Raw genomic sequence first — 14,044 nt, 5'->3', positions numbered from 1 at the left:
TCAAGCCTCTGCACACAAATGCAGGCCCACGGCCACGACCCCGAGCCAAAGGCAGATGGTTTGGAGCTTATACATCTTGAGAATTCTCCCACTACCACGTGGGTAGAGCGTGAAGGGGATTTTCACATCTTTCTTTGAAAAGGCTTTTGTTTTTCAAACATTCATTGCCTCCCCTGAGAAAACGGATGCCTCCTGCCCAGCTCTTGGCCTCTGGGCCTGCCCCATCCCCACCCCAGTGTACCCTCCGCTCTGCTGCCCATGGGAGGTTTCTAAAATAAAAGTGTGACCATGCACTGTATAGCCTTTATGGCTCCCTGGAGTCTTCAGGACAAGGACTTCTCAGTAGGTCAGAGAGTGCTGGGTCCTGGGCCTCTGCCTCACCCTACCCCACCTGTGTCTCATGGTATAATGACCTGCATGGAGCCCACCTGTGTCCAGTCCTTTGCTGTGTCCACTTAGCCAACTTTTAAACATTCTTCAAGATAATCTCAAGCACCAACTCCTCGAGAAAGCTTTTCTAGGTCCCCCCAGTTGGTCCAAGTGCTGTTCTTCGATGCTCCTAAAGAACCCTGCACACAGCTCTTGGGGTGCCATTGGGTTGCCTTTCTGTGTCCTCCTGTGAATCCTCCAGGACAAGGCTTGCTCTTTGCTCAGTGGAGTACGCCTAGTGGCCAGCACAGTACCTGCCTGGCACATGCAAGGGCGCACTCAATACCTGTTGAATAAATGCCCGAGTTAAAGGTCAGAAACAGTGTGTAGAGGCCATTGGGCAAAGAGTGCTGGTGTGGACGTCAAGAGACCTGGCTAGATTATTCTGCACGGCGCCACTGTGTTGCGCTGGGCAGTCCTTTCTTTCACTCGGCTCCCTCTTTCTCATCTGTGCCAAGAGGAGCTTTTACTAAATGTCTCTTCCCGCTTGAGCCTTGACAATTTCCTTGAAAGAGCGAAAGGACACTAATTGTCAGAATTGATGAGGGTGCTGGGAGCGAGTGCTCGCGTGCTAATGGGAGGGTGAGGTGCAATTTCACGAGGCCATGTGACAAATGTTTTTTGTAAAAAGCCTTAAAAATGTGGATACCCAAATATACAGCAATTTTACTTTCAGAACTTCTTGCCTAAGGAAATGATTGAAGATGTGACTAGAGGTTTAACTCCATGGATGTTGATCCTAGTACTGATTATAATAGTGAAAATAGGAAACAACCCAAGTACCTAACAAGAGAGGATTACCGAATGAATCATCGTATTTCATAGGAAAATATTACGCAGACATAAAAATAAAGTAAATCTATATTTGTTAACATAGAAGTCCAGGCTACATTGTTAAATACTGAAAGTAGGTTCATGAAACAATATTTAAAGTCTGTTCTCACCATTATTTAAAATACATATTATATCTACACATAGGATACCAATTATGACACGAGGTTATCAGTGAATGATGACTCTCCTGCTTCTTATTTATGTAAAAAACAATAACAAACCTGGAAAGAAAAATAATGCGTATACTCTCACTTAATTATAAGTAATTTTGATTTTTTAAACTTTGTGCTTGTGTTCTATAATTTTTTGTGAACGGAAATATATTTCTTTTTTAAAAAAAAATATTTTTATTGATTTCAGAGAGGAAGGAAGAGGGAGAGAGAGAGAGAGAAACATCCATGATGAGAGAGAATCATGGATTGGCTGCCTCCTGCAAGTCCCCGACTGGGGATCGAGCCCACAACCTGGGCGTGTGCCCTTGACCGGAATCGAACCTGGGACCTTTTAGTTCGCAGGACTATGCTCTATCCACTGAGCCAAACCGGCTAGGGCTATATTTCTTATAGGATTAAAAAAGTATCTTCAAAAGTCTATAAAACTGTAGGACCTGATTCACAAAGAGTTGCTTGTCCAGTGAGCTAAAAGGGGTCCATGGGGGGAAAGGGGGAACATATGTAGTACTTTCAACAATAAAGATTAAAAAAAAAAAAAAGAGTTGCTTGTCCAAGTTCACACCTAGCAAAGCAAGCCTGGGGGAATGTCTTCTCTCTCATGGGCCGCCGGGCTCTGCTTCCCACGGGTTTCAGGGTCTCTGGAGCGGTGCTCTGGGTGGGCGGCTGTCCCTTATTCCTTGACCAAGAAGACGTGGTCTGGGCATAGAAGACAAGAGTGAGGGCAGGCCGGTGGCTGGAGTAGGAGGTGTGGCTCGACCAAACGGGACATGGGAGCCATGGTTGACATGTGCCCAGGCTGATGAGGCCCCAGGAAGGTGGACAAACGCAGTCATTAGTCCCAGGGCACGTTTCCTGCCTGAGAATGGTGGCCCCTTTGCCAGCCTTCTTCAGGGGAGAAACTCCCCCCTCTTCTATTTCAGAACAAGCCTAAAGTTTAACCCCAGTCCTCCTAACTGCATTGATCTTGTCTCAGAGAGGCCTTGGGGCTGCATCACCCAACTGACCACTAACCACAGCCTGGTTCCTGATATCTGGGAGCAGATGGTGGGGGTATTGGAGGCAGCCCCCTACCAAAAGCCGAGAAGAAAGGGGAGGAAGAGAGAGATAGAGGAAGTTACTGTGGTCCTGAGCCCTTAGCCCCCGGGGTCCTCTTTCCTGTGAAACCCAACGGTCTACAGCCAGATTTCCTGTCCCTTTAGCCTTTACCAGGAATGGGCGTCTGCCCACCAGGGTTGGCCTCAGGGGCCAGGTTACAGTTGGGGGTGGGGACAGTACCCTGAGGCTGATGGGATCATCATCACTCCAGGTCTCCCCTTTACCTTCCCTCCTCCTCTGATGTCTCTCTAGTTCCCATAATTGTTTAGGCTGTTGGTTCCTGACTGCTGTCCTTTTCAAAGGAACCCTGGATACTAGGTTTAATCAGAAACTGGGGAGGGGAGTTGGTTATCTGTACCTCCTTGTGCTTAGACAAGGGGACAGTTCTGGACCCTCCTTTCCTGCCCTTCTCTCCCATATCAGGGACCTCTTTCCAGTGGGGGAGGAGAGAGAGTTCAGTCTCGAGGGGCGGGCCTCGCCTGCCCCAACCCTCCCCCAGCGTGGAGGACATAAAAGCCTGGAGCCAGCTGAGAGGTGCTGTCAATGCTAGGTAACTTCAGAAGTCAGGTCCTGGGGGTGCTGAGTGACTGAAGCTAGCGAAGGAGGGGCACTGTGCACCCCTCCCTCACGGAGGCCTGGGCTCTGACCATAGGCAAGGCCTATTGAGGTGGGACTGGGGTATGAAGGTGCAAGTGAGGGGCTGGGAGGAGCGGGATGGTGGGGCTTCTCTTCTCCCAAGTGCACCGTGAGCTTTGGACACTGACTGGGCTTGGGGTCTTGTTGTAGAGATGAAGCTGCTCTTGGCCCTGGCCGGGCTCCTGGCCATTCTGGCCTTGCCCCGGCCCTCTGAGGGTGCTGCTCCAGGTAACAGTTCAGAAGGAAGGGAAAGGCGGTATGCTGGGGGTGGGTCTGAGTTCCAGGGATCCCTTCCTCAGTGAAGGCCACCCTGGCTCGCTCGGGGGTCTCACGGGAAGGGGGGTGCTTTGGGCCCAATCCTGACCTTGCAACCCCTATTCTGGGCAGCTGTCCTGGGGGAGGTGGAGACCTCCGTGGTTGTGACCTGCATGGAGGAGGCGAAGCGGCTAGTGGACAAGGCCTACAAGGAGCGACGGGAAAGGTGGGTGCCAGGCACTGCCCAGCTCTGGGCAAGGCTGCCAGGCCTTTCGGGAAAGGAGCAGGCGTGGGAAGTGGGGTGGGGCCCTCTGTCTGTCTGTCAGTCTTTGAGTGTGAGAACATCTTCAAAGCCACCCCTCCCATGGCCTTGCCTCTGCCTGGACACCCAGGTCCATACTGGACACCCAGGTTTATTAAGGGAAACCTTCCTGTCTGAGTCTGTCACCCTGTCCCGTGTGTCCATCTGCGGGCCTGGGGCTCTGCGGAGTGTCTCCGCCCACTTTCTCTGGCCCTTCCGCCTCCCTTCTCCACGCAGCATCAAGCAGCGGCTTCGCAGCGGGTCGGCCAGCCCCATGGAACTCCTGTCCTACTTCAAGCAGCCGGTGGCGGCCACCAGGACGGCTGTGAGGGCCGCTGACTATTTGCACGTGGCCCTAAGCCTGCTGGAGGGGAAGCTGCGGCCCTTGTTCTCAAGGCCCTTCAATGTCACTGGTACTGCTGCCCCTCCACCCCAACGCTTGCTCCGCCACTGACCCCTCCAAGCGACTCTACCACCTCCCAGAGATCCCCCCAACTCCTCTCAGGGACATCGAGTCTCCCCTCCCCAACCAAGGCTTCTCAGCCTCGGATAGGAAGCGAGGGGCTCAGCTCCCACACCCCTCGTTCCCCTGCCCGCAGACGTGCTGACGCCCGCCCAGCTGAATCTGCTGTCCAAGTCCAGCGGCTGCGCCTACCGGGACGTGGGGGTGACGTGCCCTGAGCGGGACAAGTACCGCACCATCACGGGGCAGTGCAACAACAGGTGTGCCTGGCGCGGGGCGGCTCCTGGGCCGGCGGGCGGTTCTGGGCAGCGTCCCGGTCCCTGGCCCGCCCAGCGCCACCTAGCGTCCGCGTCCTGTCCCCGCCCTGCAGGCGCCGCCCCACGCTGGGCGCCTCCAACCGCGCCTTTGCGCGCTGGCTGCCGGCGGAGTACGAGGACGGCGTCTCGCTGCCCTACGGCTGGACGCCCGGGGTCAAGCGCGGCGGCTTCCCGGTGCCCCTGGTGAGCACTGGCCGGCAGGGAAGGCGCGGCCGGGCCCAGGCGGCCCTGGGGCAGCCCCTGACGTCCGTGTCCCGCAGGCTCGCGCCGTCTCCAACGCCATCGTGCGCTTCCCCACGGAGCAGCTGACCCAGGACCGAGAGCGTTCGCTCCTGTTCATGCAGTGGGGCCAGCTGATTGATCACGACCTCGACTTCACCCCTGAGCCGGCCGCGCGGGTCGCCTTTGTCAGTGGCCTTAACTGCGAGACCACCTGCTTGCAGCAGCAGCCCTGCTTTCCGCTCAAGGTGCTCGCTTCTTCCCGCCTGCCGGGTGGGGAAAGGAGACATCGTTCCTAGAAGTGGCCACCTCCCTCCGTGCTCAGGTTTCCTTCCCTAGCTCCCTAGTAAGGTTGGCCCCACCCCTCTGCCCCACCCCCACCCCCCACCCCCAGCTGAGGCCCTTCCCACTGTCCTCCAGACCTCTGTGCATGGGTACCCGATGCTCTGTCCTCTTTCCTCCCCACAAAGGGGCATCTTCCCCGCAGCCACGTTACACAGAGCCTGGGTTGTGGGGCCTGGCTGGTTTGTGTAGGGAGAGTAGGAGAGAAGGAAGGAGAACCTGAGAGGCAGGAAAGGGACCGGGAGGAGAGAGACCAGATCAGGAAAGGGAAAAGAAGAGGAGCGGGAGGGAGGAGCAGACCCAGAGCAGAGGAGTAGTAAGATAGGATGTGAAGGGGGAAGGTCGGAGGACTGGTGGGTTCACCTCCGAGGAGCCCCACGTTCCCAGCTCAGCATTCTAGTCATCAGCCCTGGAGCTCAGAGGCACTCTGCACGGGGAACCTCAAACGGCGATCCCTGTGGGCCCCCCCCCCCCCATAAGCCCCCTGTAGTCTGAGGAAGCCGGAAGTCCTGAGGGGCCCTGTTTTGGTGTCTGGGTCTCCTCCTCTGTTCTTGGCTGCAGGCTGCTTCCGAGGTGGGATCAAGGCCTTCAGGAGGGTGGACAGGGGGAGAGGCACTCCTGCCCACTGTCCCTGCCTTGGTGAGCTGGCTGGGTCTCCCTCTGTGCACACAGATCCCGCCCAATGACCCCCGCATCAGGAACCAACGGGACTGCATCCCTTTCTTCCGCTCCTGCCCTGCCTGCGGAGACAACAACATCACCATCCGCAACCAGATCAACGCCCTCACCTCCTTCCTGGACGCCAGCATGGTGTACGGCAGCGAGGATCCCTTGGCGAGGAACCTTCGCAACACGACCAACCAGCTGGGGCTGATGGCCGTCAACCGGCGCTTCAGTGACAACGGCCGGGCCCTGCTGCCCTTCGACAACCTGCACGATGACCCCTGCCTCCTCACCAACCGCTCCGCGCGCATCCCCTGCTTCCTGGCAGGTCAGACCTGGTCAGGGACCTGGGATGGCACAGGGGTGCCCCCTGCCCGAGCCACAGAGGGCCTGTTTGTAAGCAGCTTGTACCCTCACCAACTTCATGATATTATTCCAGTTGCCTTGGTGACAAGTTGATGGAGCCAGAAAGGGAAAAAAAAACAAAAACTCAAACCTAAGAAGGAGATTCAGGGATGGTCGGAGGAGCCTCTGTCCACTCGCTTCTCTGTCTGTCTCTCTTTCCCTCTGGACTCTGGCAGAGAGGACAGTTGAGTCCTCAGGGCCAGGGAGCTAAGGGACGGAGAACAATGGGAGGCCCTCTCCCTCTTGAACCACATCCTCAGTTAGGTAGCCACTAGCCACATGTGGCTATTGGCATTTAAATGTAAGTTAATTTAAATGAATGTACATTAAATATTCAGTTTCTCCACTGCACTAGCCACATTTCACGGGCTTCACAGCCTCCTAGGCTAGCGGCTCCCATTCAGAAAGTTCTGTTGGACAGTGATGCTCCATATCACCTCCTGCCCATCTTGAGTCCCTGTAATGAGACAGAGTGGGAGTTTAAATGTAAACAGCTGGCGGCCCTGGGGATACCATTGGGGCAGGGATGGTGCGCATACTCAGAAATTTTCTAATTCCCCCCCCCCCCCCCTGCTGGTTCTCTTAATTGTCTTGAACTTTATTTGTTTTTAATTTTTTGTTTTTCAATTACAGTTGACATTCAATATTATTTTATACTAGAGGCCCAATGCACGAAATTCGTGTGAGGGGCTCGGCCCCTGCCGCCCGGCTTCATCTGAAAGGTCATCCAGAAGGACGTCTGGTCTAATTAGCATATTATTATGCTTTTATTATATAGATTAGTTTCAGGTGTATAGCATAGTGGTTAGACAGTTGTATAATTTGCTCCAATGTTTTTTTGTCTGTTTGTTTTTAGTAACAGAACATACTTAGGTAAGAGATGCATTCTTTATTTTTACATTTCATTTTATCTGTGGGGTTTTTTTTATTAACAATTTTTAAATTTATTTTAAAAGAGAGAGGAAAGGAGAGAGAGAGAGAGAGAGAGAGAGAGAGAGAGAGAGAGAGAGAGAGAAACACTGATCAACTGCTTTCTGCACTCTGCCACCGGGGATCAAGCCTGCAACCCGGACATGTAGAAATCGAACCAGCGACCCTTTGGGTGTGCGGGACAACATGCAACCAACTGAGCTACACCGACCAGGGCTACGCCACTGTTTTTTAATGTAGATCCAGTAGTGGGCCTGGGCCCTTCCCTGTGACCTCCCAGCCTCTCCTCCTGGTGGCTTCTCATGGCTGAGCCCTGGGGAGGAGTGCAGTGTGGACTTTTTGGGGCTAGTGAGGGAAGAGCTGCACTCCTCAGCCAGTCTGGGCTGCCTCCAGCCTGGGTTGGCAAGTTGCCTCTCCCAGACCTGGATCATCATGATCTCTGGCAGCTCATGGGATGGAAAAGCTGCTGTCATGGAATTTCCTTCCCACCAGCCTTTAGAGCTGGTGAGGACTAAACCCAATGCCCTGCTGGAACGGACCTTGAGCCCTTCCAGAGAAGGGTCGGGGGAGGACTAGAGGGATCAGGGGTCTAACTCAGTTTTTTTGAACAGTCTCAGGAATGGACTTTAAACATCTTGTGTTTTAGCCTCCTTCCCTGAATAGGCTGCACAATTAGCATGTAGTCAGGGTGGGGATGGCAACTTTGATCAGAGTTAACTCAGAAGGTAGTGGCTTTCTAGAGTCCCGTGTTGAGAAGGAGTCTGAGGTTGCATCTGATTTTAGCAAGTTAGAATGCTGTGATCATTGGCTGTTTCTGACATGGGCATGGAAGTAGGGAGTGCCAACAGGCATGCTACTTTTTGGCTTTCCCTAAATCAAGGGAATAAGTCAACCAGGCAGTGTTCATGGCTCTCGTGCTTTGTACCAAGCACTGTGTTTGTTAAACCCCGTGCGTCTACATGTGTGTGGGGTGAGAGGTCAGATACAAAAAGGCAGAAGACAGCAAGCCTTGTTCTCAAGGAGCTCCCAGTCTCAGGTACGGGAAGGTAGCAAGTCATATGTCAGATCTGACCCCTACTGCATGAACATCTCTGACCAGCAGTGCCTCTAGACCAAGGAAGAAGCTATTGTGGTGGACCAGGGCATCACCACAGGCAGGGGAGGTGTAATCGGAACATGGTGTGCAAAGATGGGTGGACTGGGTAGGAGGCATTTCAGGGGAGGGCGTTTCAATGGAGCAAGTCCTTTCTGGGATGGAGGACTTAGGAGTGACTTCCATCCTAAGGGGACACCCGTTCCAGCGAGATGCCCGAGCTCACCTCCATGCACACACTCTTCCTGCGGGAGCACAACCGGCTGGCCACACAGCTCAAGCGCCTGAATCCCCGCTGGAATGGAGAGAGGCTCTACCAGGAAGCCAGGAAGATTGTGGGAGCCATGATCCAGGTAGGCAATCCTGAGCATCGGTGACGCCAGAGGTCAGGCAGAGTTGGGACCCACACGTGCCTCTGGCACATGCTGTCTGACCTTGGGCAATTTAACCTCAAGAGCCTCCGTTTCTTCATCCATGATACTGCAAAGAGTAAAGGACATATATGAAAACACCTGGCGGATACTACATGCCTGACAAGTGATGCCTGTCTTCCATCTTCTCTTTCCCAGGCTTGCTCCCCTGTCTATTCATTATGTCCATTGAGAATGGAATTGGGAGGGTTAAATTGCTGGGTCTAAAGTAGCGATTCAATAAATTCCTCTCCTTTCCTTCACCTCATTGTCACTCTTGGCTCTTTTACCCACTCTCCTACTCTTTTTGGCTTTATCTTAGCTCACTCCATCCCCTTAACCTTGTTTGTTCCTGGGCAGTGTTCCTGGTTCTCTCTTCCAACCCTTGATGTTCCAGCACCCCCGTCCCCCATCCTCTCCTGGAGACATAAACACACACACATACACACACACCTTTTTAAAACTCTGGTAGGGGAGAAAGTTGCAGGAGCAGAGGGTGAGTTTTTGAGTTGCACCCCAAGAATTTAAGTGAGATTCATTTAAGCCTCAGAGGAAATTCCAGAGTCTGGAATCTTGAGTGAGATTGTTCTATATCTCTTCCTCACTGGGGAAAGCCGCCTAGGGTGGGTGGTCCTTTTCCCTTTTGCCTCCCCTCCTTCCACAGTCATATATTGAACCCTACTGGGAGCCAGGTACTTGCTGGGCACTGAGCAATTCCAAGAGAAATGAGATAGAATCATTGCCTGCAAGGAGTTTTTCAGTTAGTAAGAGAAATGAGACATTGATAACTCCAAGTCAAGGGAGTTATCAATGACTAACAAAGCCCCTTTGTTATTTAATCGCAGGCAGAGGGCAGCATAATTACCTTTAATTTACATTTGAGGAACTGAGGCTCAGAGAGGTTAATAACTTGCCCAAGGTCACACAGCAGGCAAAAGCTCTGCTTCTGCCCTAGGTGCCATTCTGTTAGACTTAGATCCAGTTCTGTGGGTGGTAGTTCCCTGGTATCCCCCAAGCCAGGAGCAGGTGGTGACTCTGCAGGGAGGGGTGAGTAGAGAGGCCACTCTGAGTGACTTTTCTTTAGATCATCACTTACCGGGACTACCTGCCCCTGGTGCTGGGTCCAGAGGCCATGAGGAAGTACCTGCCCAAGTACCGCTCCTACAATGACTCGGTGGACCCTCGGATCTCAAACGTCTTCACCAACGCCTTTCGCTATGGCCACACCCTCATCCAACCTTTCATGTTCCGCCTGAACAGTCAGTACAAGCCCGCGGGGCCCAATCCCCGTGTTCCACTCAGCAAGGTCTTTTTTGCCTCCTGGAGGGTTGTGCTGGAAGGTGAGTGGGACCTAGGCCAGGAGAGAGTGAGCTGGCAGCTGAGGGTCGGGTAGGGGTGGGTTTGGCCCCAGGGAGCTAGGGCAGGAGAAATCCTCTTTCCTTCCACTTCTAGGGGTCTGATCTGACTTTCCAGCCTCAGTTTACCTGACTTGCTTCTACATCTAACAATAAAGAATGGGGTGGAGATGGCTCATAGGGAGCTGGCTCCTTACTGTGTGTTGTGACTCTGAGACCCAGGAGACCAGGGGTGTTGGGAGCACCCTGACCTTGCAAGTCGGAATGACATAATCCCCTGAGACCTTGATGCCCCAGTGAGAGCCTTCCCACTGGGTCCACCTTGGCACCAGGAGCTGCATATGCCCAGCCCTCTTCTGCAATCTGCCTGACCCTACCATGGACTTATCTCTGACGCCTACCTGAGCCCTGATACTGAGCCAGACACCCCTTCCCCCCAACCTTGCTCCTCTTGCCCCCAGGTGGCATTGACCCCATCCTCCGGGGCCTCATGGCCACCCCTGCCAAGCTGAATCGCCAGAACCAAATTGTGGTGGATGAGATCCGGGAGCGGCTGTTTGAGCAGGTCATGCGGATCGGGCTGGACCTGCCCGCTCTAAACATGCAGCGCAGCCGGGACCACGGCCTCCCAGGTGAGGGGCTGCAGGATCCTCCTCCCCATCCCCACTCCAGTGTCCCCAGCTACCCAAGACTTCCTCCAGCCCTAGCACCTTGCTCTTAGGAATCGGTCTGAGGTCAGGCACTTACCTCTCCCTGGGCCCACCTTGTCCATTTTCAGTAATGCCTGGCCTCCTCTGCATTGCTGTAACCCTTAAACTTGGAGCATCGTCATCATAACAACAAGCCCCCTCACCTCCATAGTCTGAAAATCCGTCTCCATCATCATTTCATTTTGCTCCATTTCACATGAACTCTGAGGGGAAGCGTATCATCACGCACATTTTACTGACGAGGAAACAGGCTTGCAGAGATTCAAGACCTGCCTAGGTTCTCCAGCCAAGTCAGGAACAGAGCTGGAACCCAAGTCAGCCTGACCTCAAAGCCTGTGCCTGTGTAATGGCACAGCCATTGTGGCTGAGCCTTCCAGACACACGTCACCCCTCACAGGTCTGAGCTCTCCAGAGGGGGACAATGAGATGTCCCTATGCTTGGACCTGACAGGAGTTAAGGCAATTTAGGATTTGCTTTAAGGTGGGAGGGCAAAGCAAAGACAGAGAGGGTCCTGGAGCAACTCAGCTGTCCCCTTGGCCTGAGCTAAGGGGTCAGGGTTCCCCAGGGGTCTGTAGCCCGGGAGAAGCCCTTCTGCGACCTCCTCTCCCTTCTGTGACTCTGTATATGGCCTTGGTGTATCGGGAAGGAGTGTTTTCTGAGATGCACCCACAGCCACCTCTCCCCTCCCCCGGCACAGGGTACAATGCTTGGAGGCGCTTCTGTGGGCTGCCTCAGCCCCAAACAGTGGGCGAGCTGGCCACGGTGCTGAAGAACCTGGACCTGGCGAGGAAGCTGATGACGCAGTACGGGACACCCAACAACATTGACATCTGGATGGGGGGCGTGGCCGAGCCCCTGAATAGCAAGGGCCGCGTGGGCCCGCTCCTCGCCTGCCTCATCGGGACCCAGTTCAGGCAGCTCCGTGATGGCGATCGGTGAGGAGGCGGGTGGAGTGGTCCAGGCACGCTGTGTGGCCCTGGTCCTGTCCCTAATCTCTGGGGTCCCCAACGTTTTCCAGTGAAATGAAGGGCTGGAAGGAATCCATGGCTTCCCAGTATATTTCAGGGAACCTTAAGGGGAGCTTGCACGTACTCTGAACCTGTTGCGGGTGCAGCAAGGAGGGACCTGGACCCCTGGCTGTGAAGGAGGGAAGACAGAGAAAATGCCACCCTTTACTTCTCTGTGTTTCGGGTGCCACCGTGGTGCTGTCAGTCACTATTGAGCAGTCACGTGCGTCTCCTAGTGTCATTTCCTCGTGATTCTGACATCTGTCGTACCTACTTCTCACCTAGCCTGTGGTGTGCCTTTGGGACGATTAGAAAAAGGTGTCCCTCTCTCTAGGTGGACAGATGATAAACACCCCCAAGATTCTCTCCATCCCCGTGGGTGCAGCTCAGGTCAGGGCCCAGTAGGGGCCCAGCTCCCTGTCCAGCGTTAGTGGTGCCCGCAGGTTGCTGGGGGAGGGCATCAGGCTAGCTGGGCTTTCCTCTGTGCATTGAGTGGGGCTTCACTTGTTTGGAAACCCCTGGTTGCCTGAGGGCCCGGAGCTCTCCTGTGCTGTAGAGCGGTGTCTGCTGTGGTTCGCTTGCATCCAGGTGTTCATTGAGTGCTTACTGTGTGCCAAGCACCTTGCTGGGTGGCACGAGAGACCCTCAGGGGGTGGCTCAAGCCAGGTGATGCCCTGCCGGCCCAGGAGAGCCTCAGGTGCCACGACCGTGGTGTTCCCATGCAGGTTTTGGTGGCAGAACAAGGGCGTATTCAGCACGCAGCAGCAGCAGGCCCTGGCCAAGATCAGCTTGCCTCGCATCATCTGCGACAACACAGGCATCACCACTGTGTCCAAGAACAACATCTTCATGTCCAACAGATTCCCTCAGGACTTTGTCAACTGCACTAGTGTCCCCAAGTTGGACCTGGCTTCCTGGAGGGAGAGGGACTAGAGGCTGGGTAAGGGGGTGCAGCAAGGAGGTGAAGGCTGGACACACCTGGGCTGGCAATTGCAACCACAGCTCTTTCTTCCCTAGGCCCCCCCCCCCCCATCCCTGCTCTGGGTGCCAGCCGAGAAAACAAATGACTAGACATGCATTCATATGTGTGTGCGCATGCATGTGCAATGTATATAAATTGCATTATGTGTGGGTGTTATCTGTGAACGTGGGTAGTGTGTTGTGTGCTGTGTATGTGTGTCCTTTGTGGTATGTTTGCTGTTTCTGTGAAAATTCAGTGTTTGGAAGTCAGCAGAGTGGATTGGTGAGGAGCACAACAAGCTCAGGAGCTGGGCTGCTTGGGTTCAAATCCCTGCTCTGCAGCTTACCAGCTGTGCGACCTTGGACACATTACTCAATCTTGCGAAGCCCGAGTTTCCTTCTTGGGAACAGCTACTATCACAGGGGTCCTGGTTCCTTACAGGGCTCGTTTGCATCCTCCAGTTCTTTGATCATTGAGCACTTACTATCTGCCGGGCACTGTGGTAGGCATGGGAACCAAGAGAAAGGCAGACACTGTTTCTTCCCTCGTGGAGCTTACACCTCAACAGTGTCCTGGTTAAAAGGCGAACCAGGGACCCTGGAGGAATGGCCATTAGCACTTGGGCTGTATGTGGTGGTGGAGTTCTGGGCCGAGGTGAGCCAGGCTCAGTCCATGGCTCCCTTTTTGCTTCCTTACCCTGTTCTCTTGCTTATTCACAGGAGCTGCCTGGAGAGGAACTGGGGCACGTTGGCTCTTTTGTTCCATTTGTTTGTACCTGACATTTATGATAATAAAGTAGCACTGATGGGGATCTTTCCTGTGTGTCTGCAGTGGGGCTGGTCTCAATATAGGGCTTGCTCTGGGCTCTGAACTTGAACCAGTGTGGTCTGTGCCTCAGGGACCTATGTTTTCTGAATTGGGGGTGAGGGTATCCAGCAGTCTTCCTTTAGCTGATCCACACATGGGAGGCAGTCCGTTCTTAGAAGCCTAGGGGCTGGGCCAAACCAAGCAGACCCTCCTCCCTCACCTTCCACCCACATCACCTGGAGAACAGGAATTGTGCCCACCAAGTTCTTACGTTCATTCACTGCTCTAGTACATGTTTGCTACACGCTCACTCTGTGTCAGTCATGCGTCAGGTGCTGGGAAATAGAGGAGACAAAACACTGTCCTGCAAGAAGTCAAGAGCAGAGGTGTGATGGGAAGGGACCTCTGGGTCCTGAATCCCTGCAGCCGGCACAGTGGTTCAGGGACCCTCACATGGTAGACTCCTTCTCAGTCCTGGCTTTATGTGGCCAGAGCTGAGACAAGGGAGGAGGGTACTTCCCTATTGCCTGGAGCATGACCCCTATAATCTGAAAGATGGATTCCCTCTCCCTCCTTCTTCGCACATTTAAGGAGGGGCACCCTCAACTGGGCGCCTGAAAGTGTGTAGGATGCTAGAG

At 54.1% G+C, this 14,044-nt stretch overlaps 1 protein-coding gene across 1 annotated transcript; it reads left to right on the top strand.

The window, feature by feature from the left end:
• The first annotated feature begins 288 nt into the window (after nt 1-288).
• On the top strand, nt 289-13,379 carry MPO (myeloperoxidase). The gene is made up of 14 exons (XM_054709398.1): nt 289-346; nt 3,282-3,395; nt 3,555-3,648; nt 3,961-4,136; nt 4,323-4,446; nt 4,557-4,686; nt 4,764-4,970; nt 5,737-6,055; nt 8,348-8,508; nt 9,650-9,905; nt 10,382-10,552; nt 11,329-11,566; nt 12,364-12,578; nt 13,319-13,379. Exons 1-13 carry the CDS (start codon nt 289-291, stop codon nt 12,569-12,571), a joined length of 2,256 nt encoding a protein of 751 aa, XP_054565373.1. The 3' UTR covers nt 12,572-12,578; nt 13,319-13,379.
• Nucleotides 13,380-14,044: the final 665 nt, after the last annotated feature.

This window comes from Eptesicus fuscus, chromosome 20, assembly GCF_027574615.1.
Source record: "Eptesicus fuscus isolate TK198812 chromosome 20, DD_ASM_mEF_20220401, whole genome shotgun sequence".
In the NCBI taxonomy this organism is placed as follows: Eukaryota; Metazoa; Chordata; class Mammalia; order Chiroptera; family Vespertilionidae; genus Eptesicus; species Eptesicus fuscus.
This window is presented reverse-complemented; position numbering and strand designations above follow the sequence as displayed.

Bases quoted from the DNA above. Each gene is read 5' to 3' on its own strand.
- MPO (XM_054709398.1), top strand. From the start codon at position 289: ATGCACTGTATAGCCTTTATGGCTCCCTGGAGTCTTCAGGACAAGGAC. The intron at 8,509-9,649 runs GTAGGCAATCCT...ACTTTTCTTTAG, and splicing joins TTGTGGGAGCCATGATCCAG to ATCATCACTTACCGGGACTA. The intron at 11,567-12,363 runs GTGAGGAGGCGG...GTTCCCATGCAG, and splicing joins CAGCTCCGTGATGGCGATCG to GTTTTGGTGGCAGAACAAGG.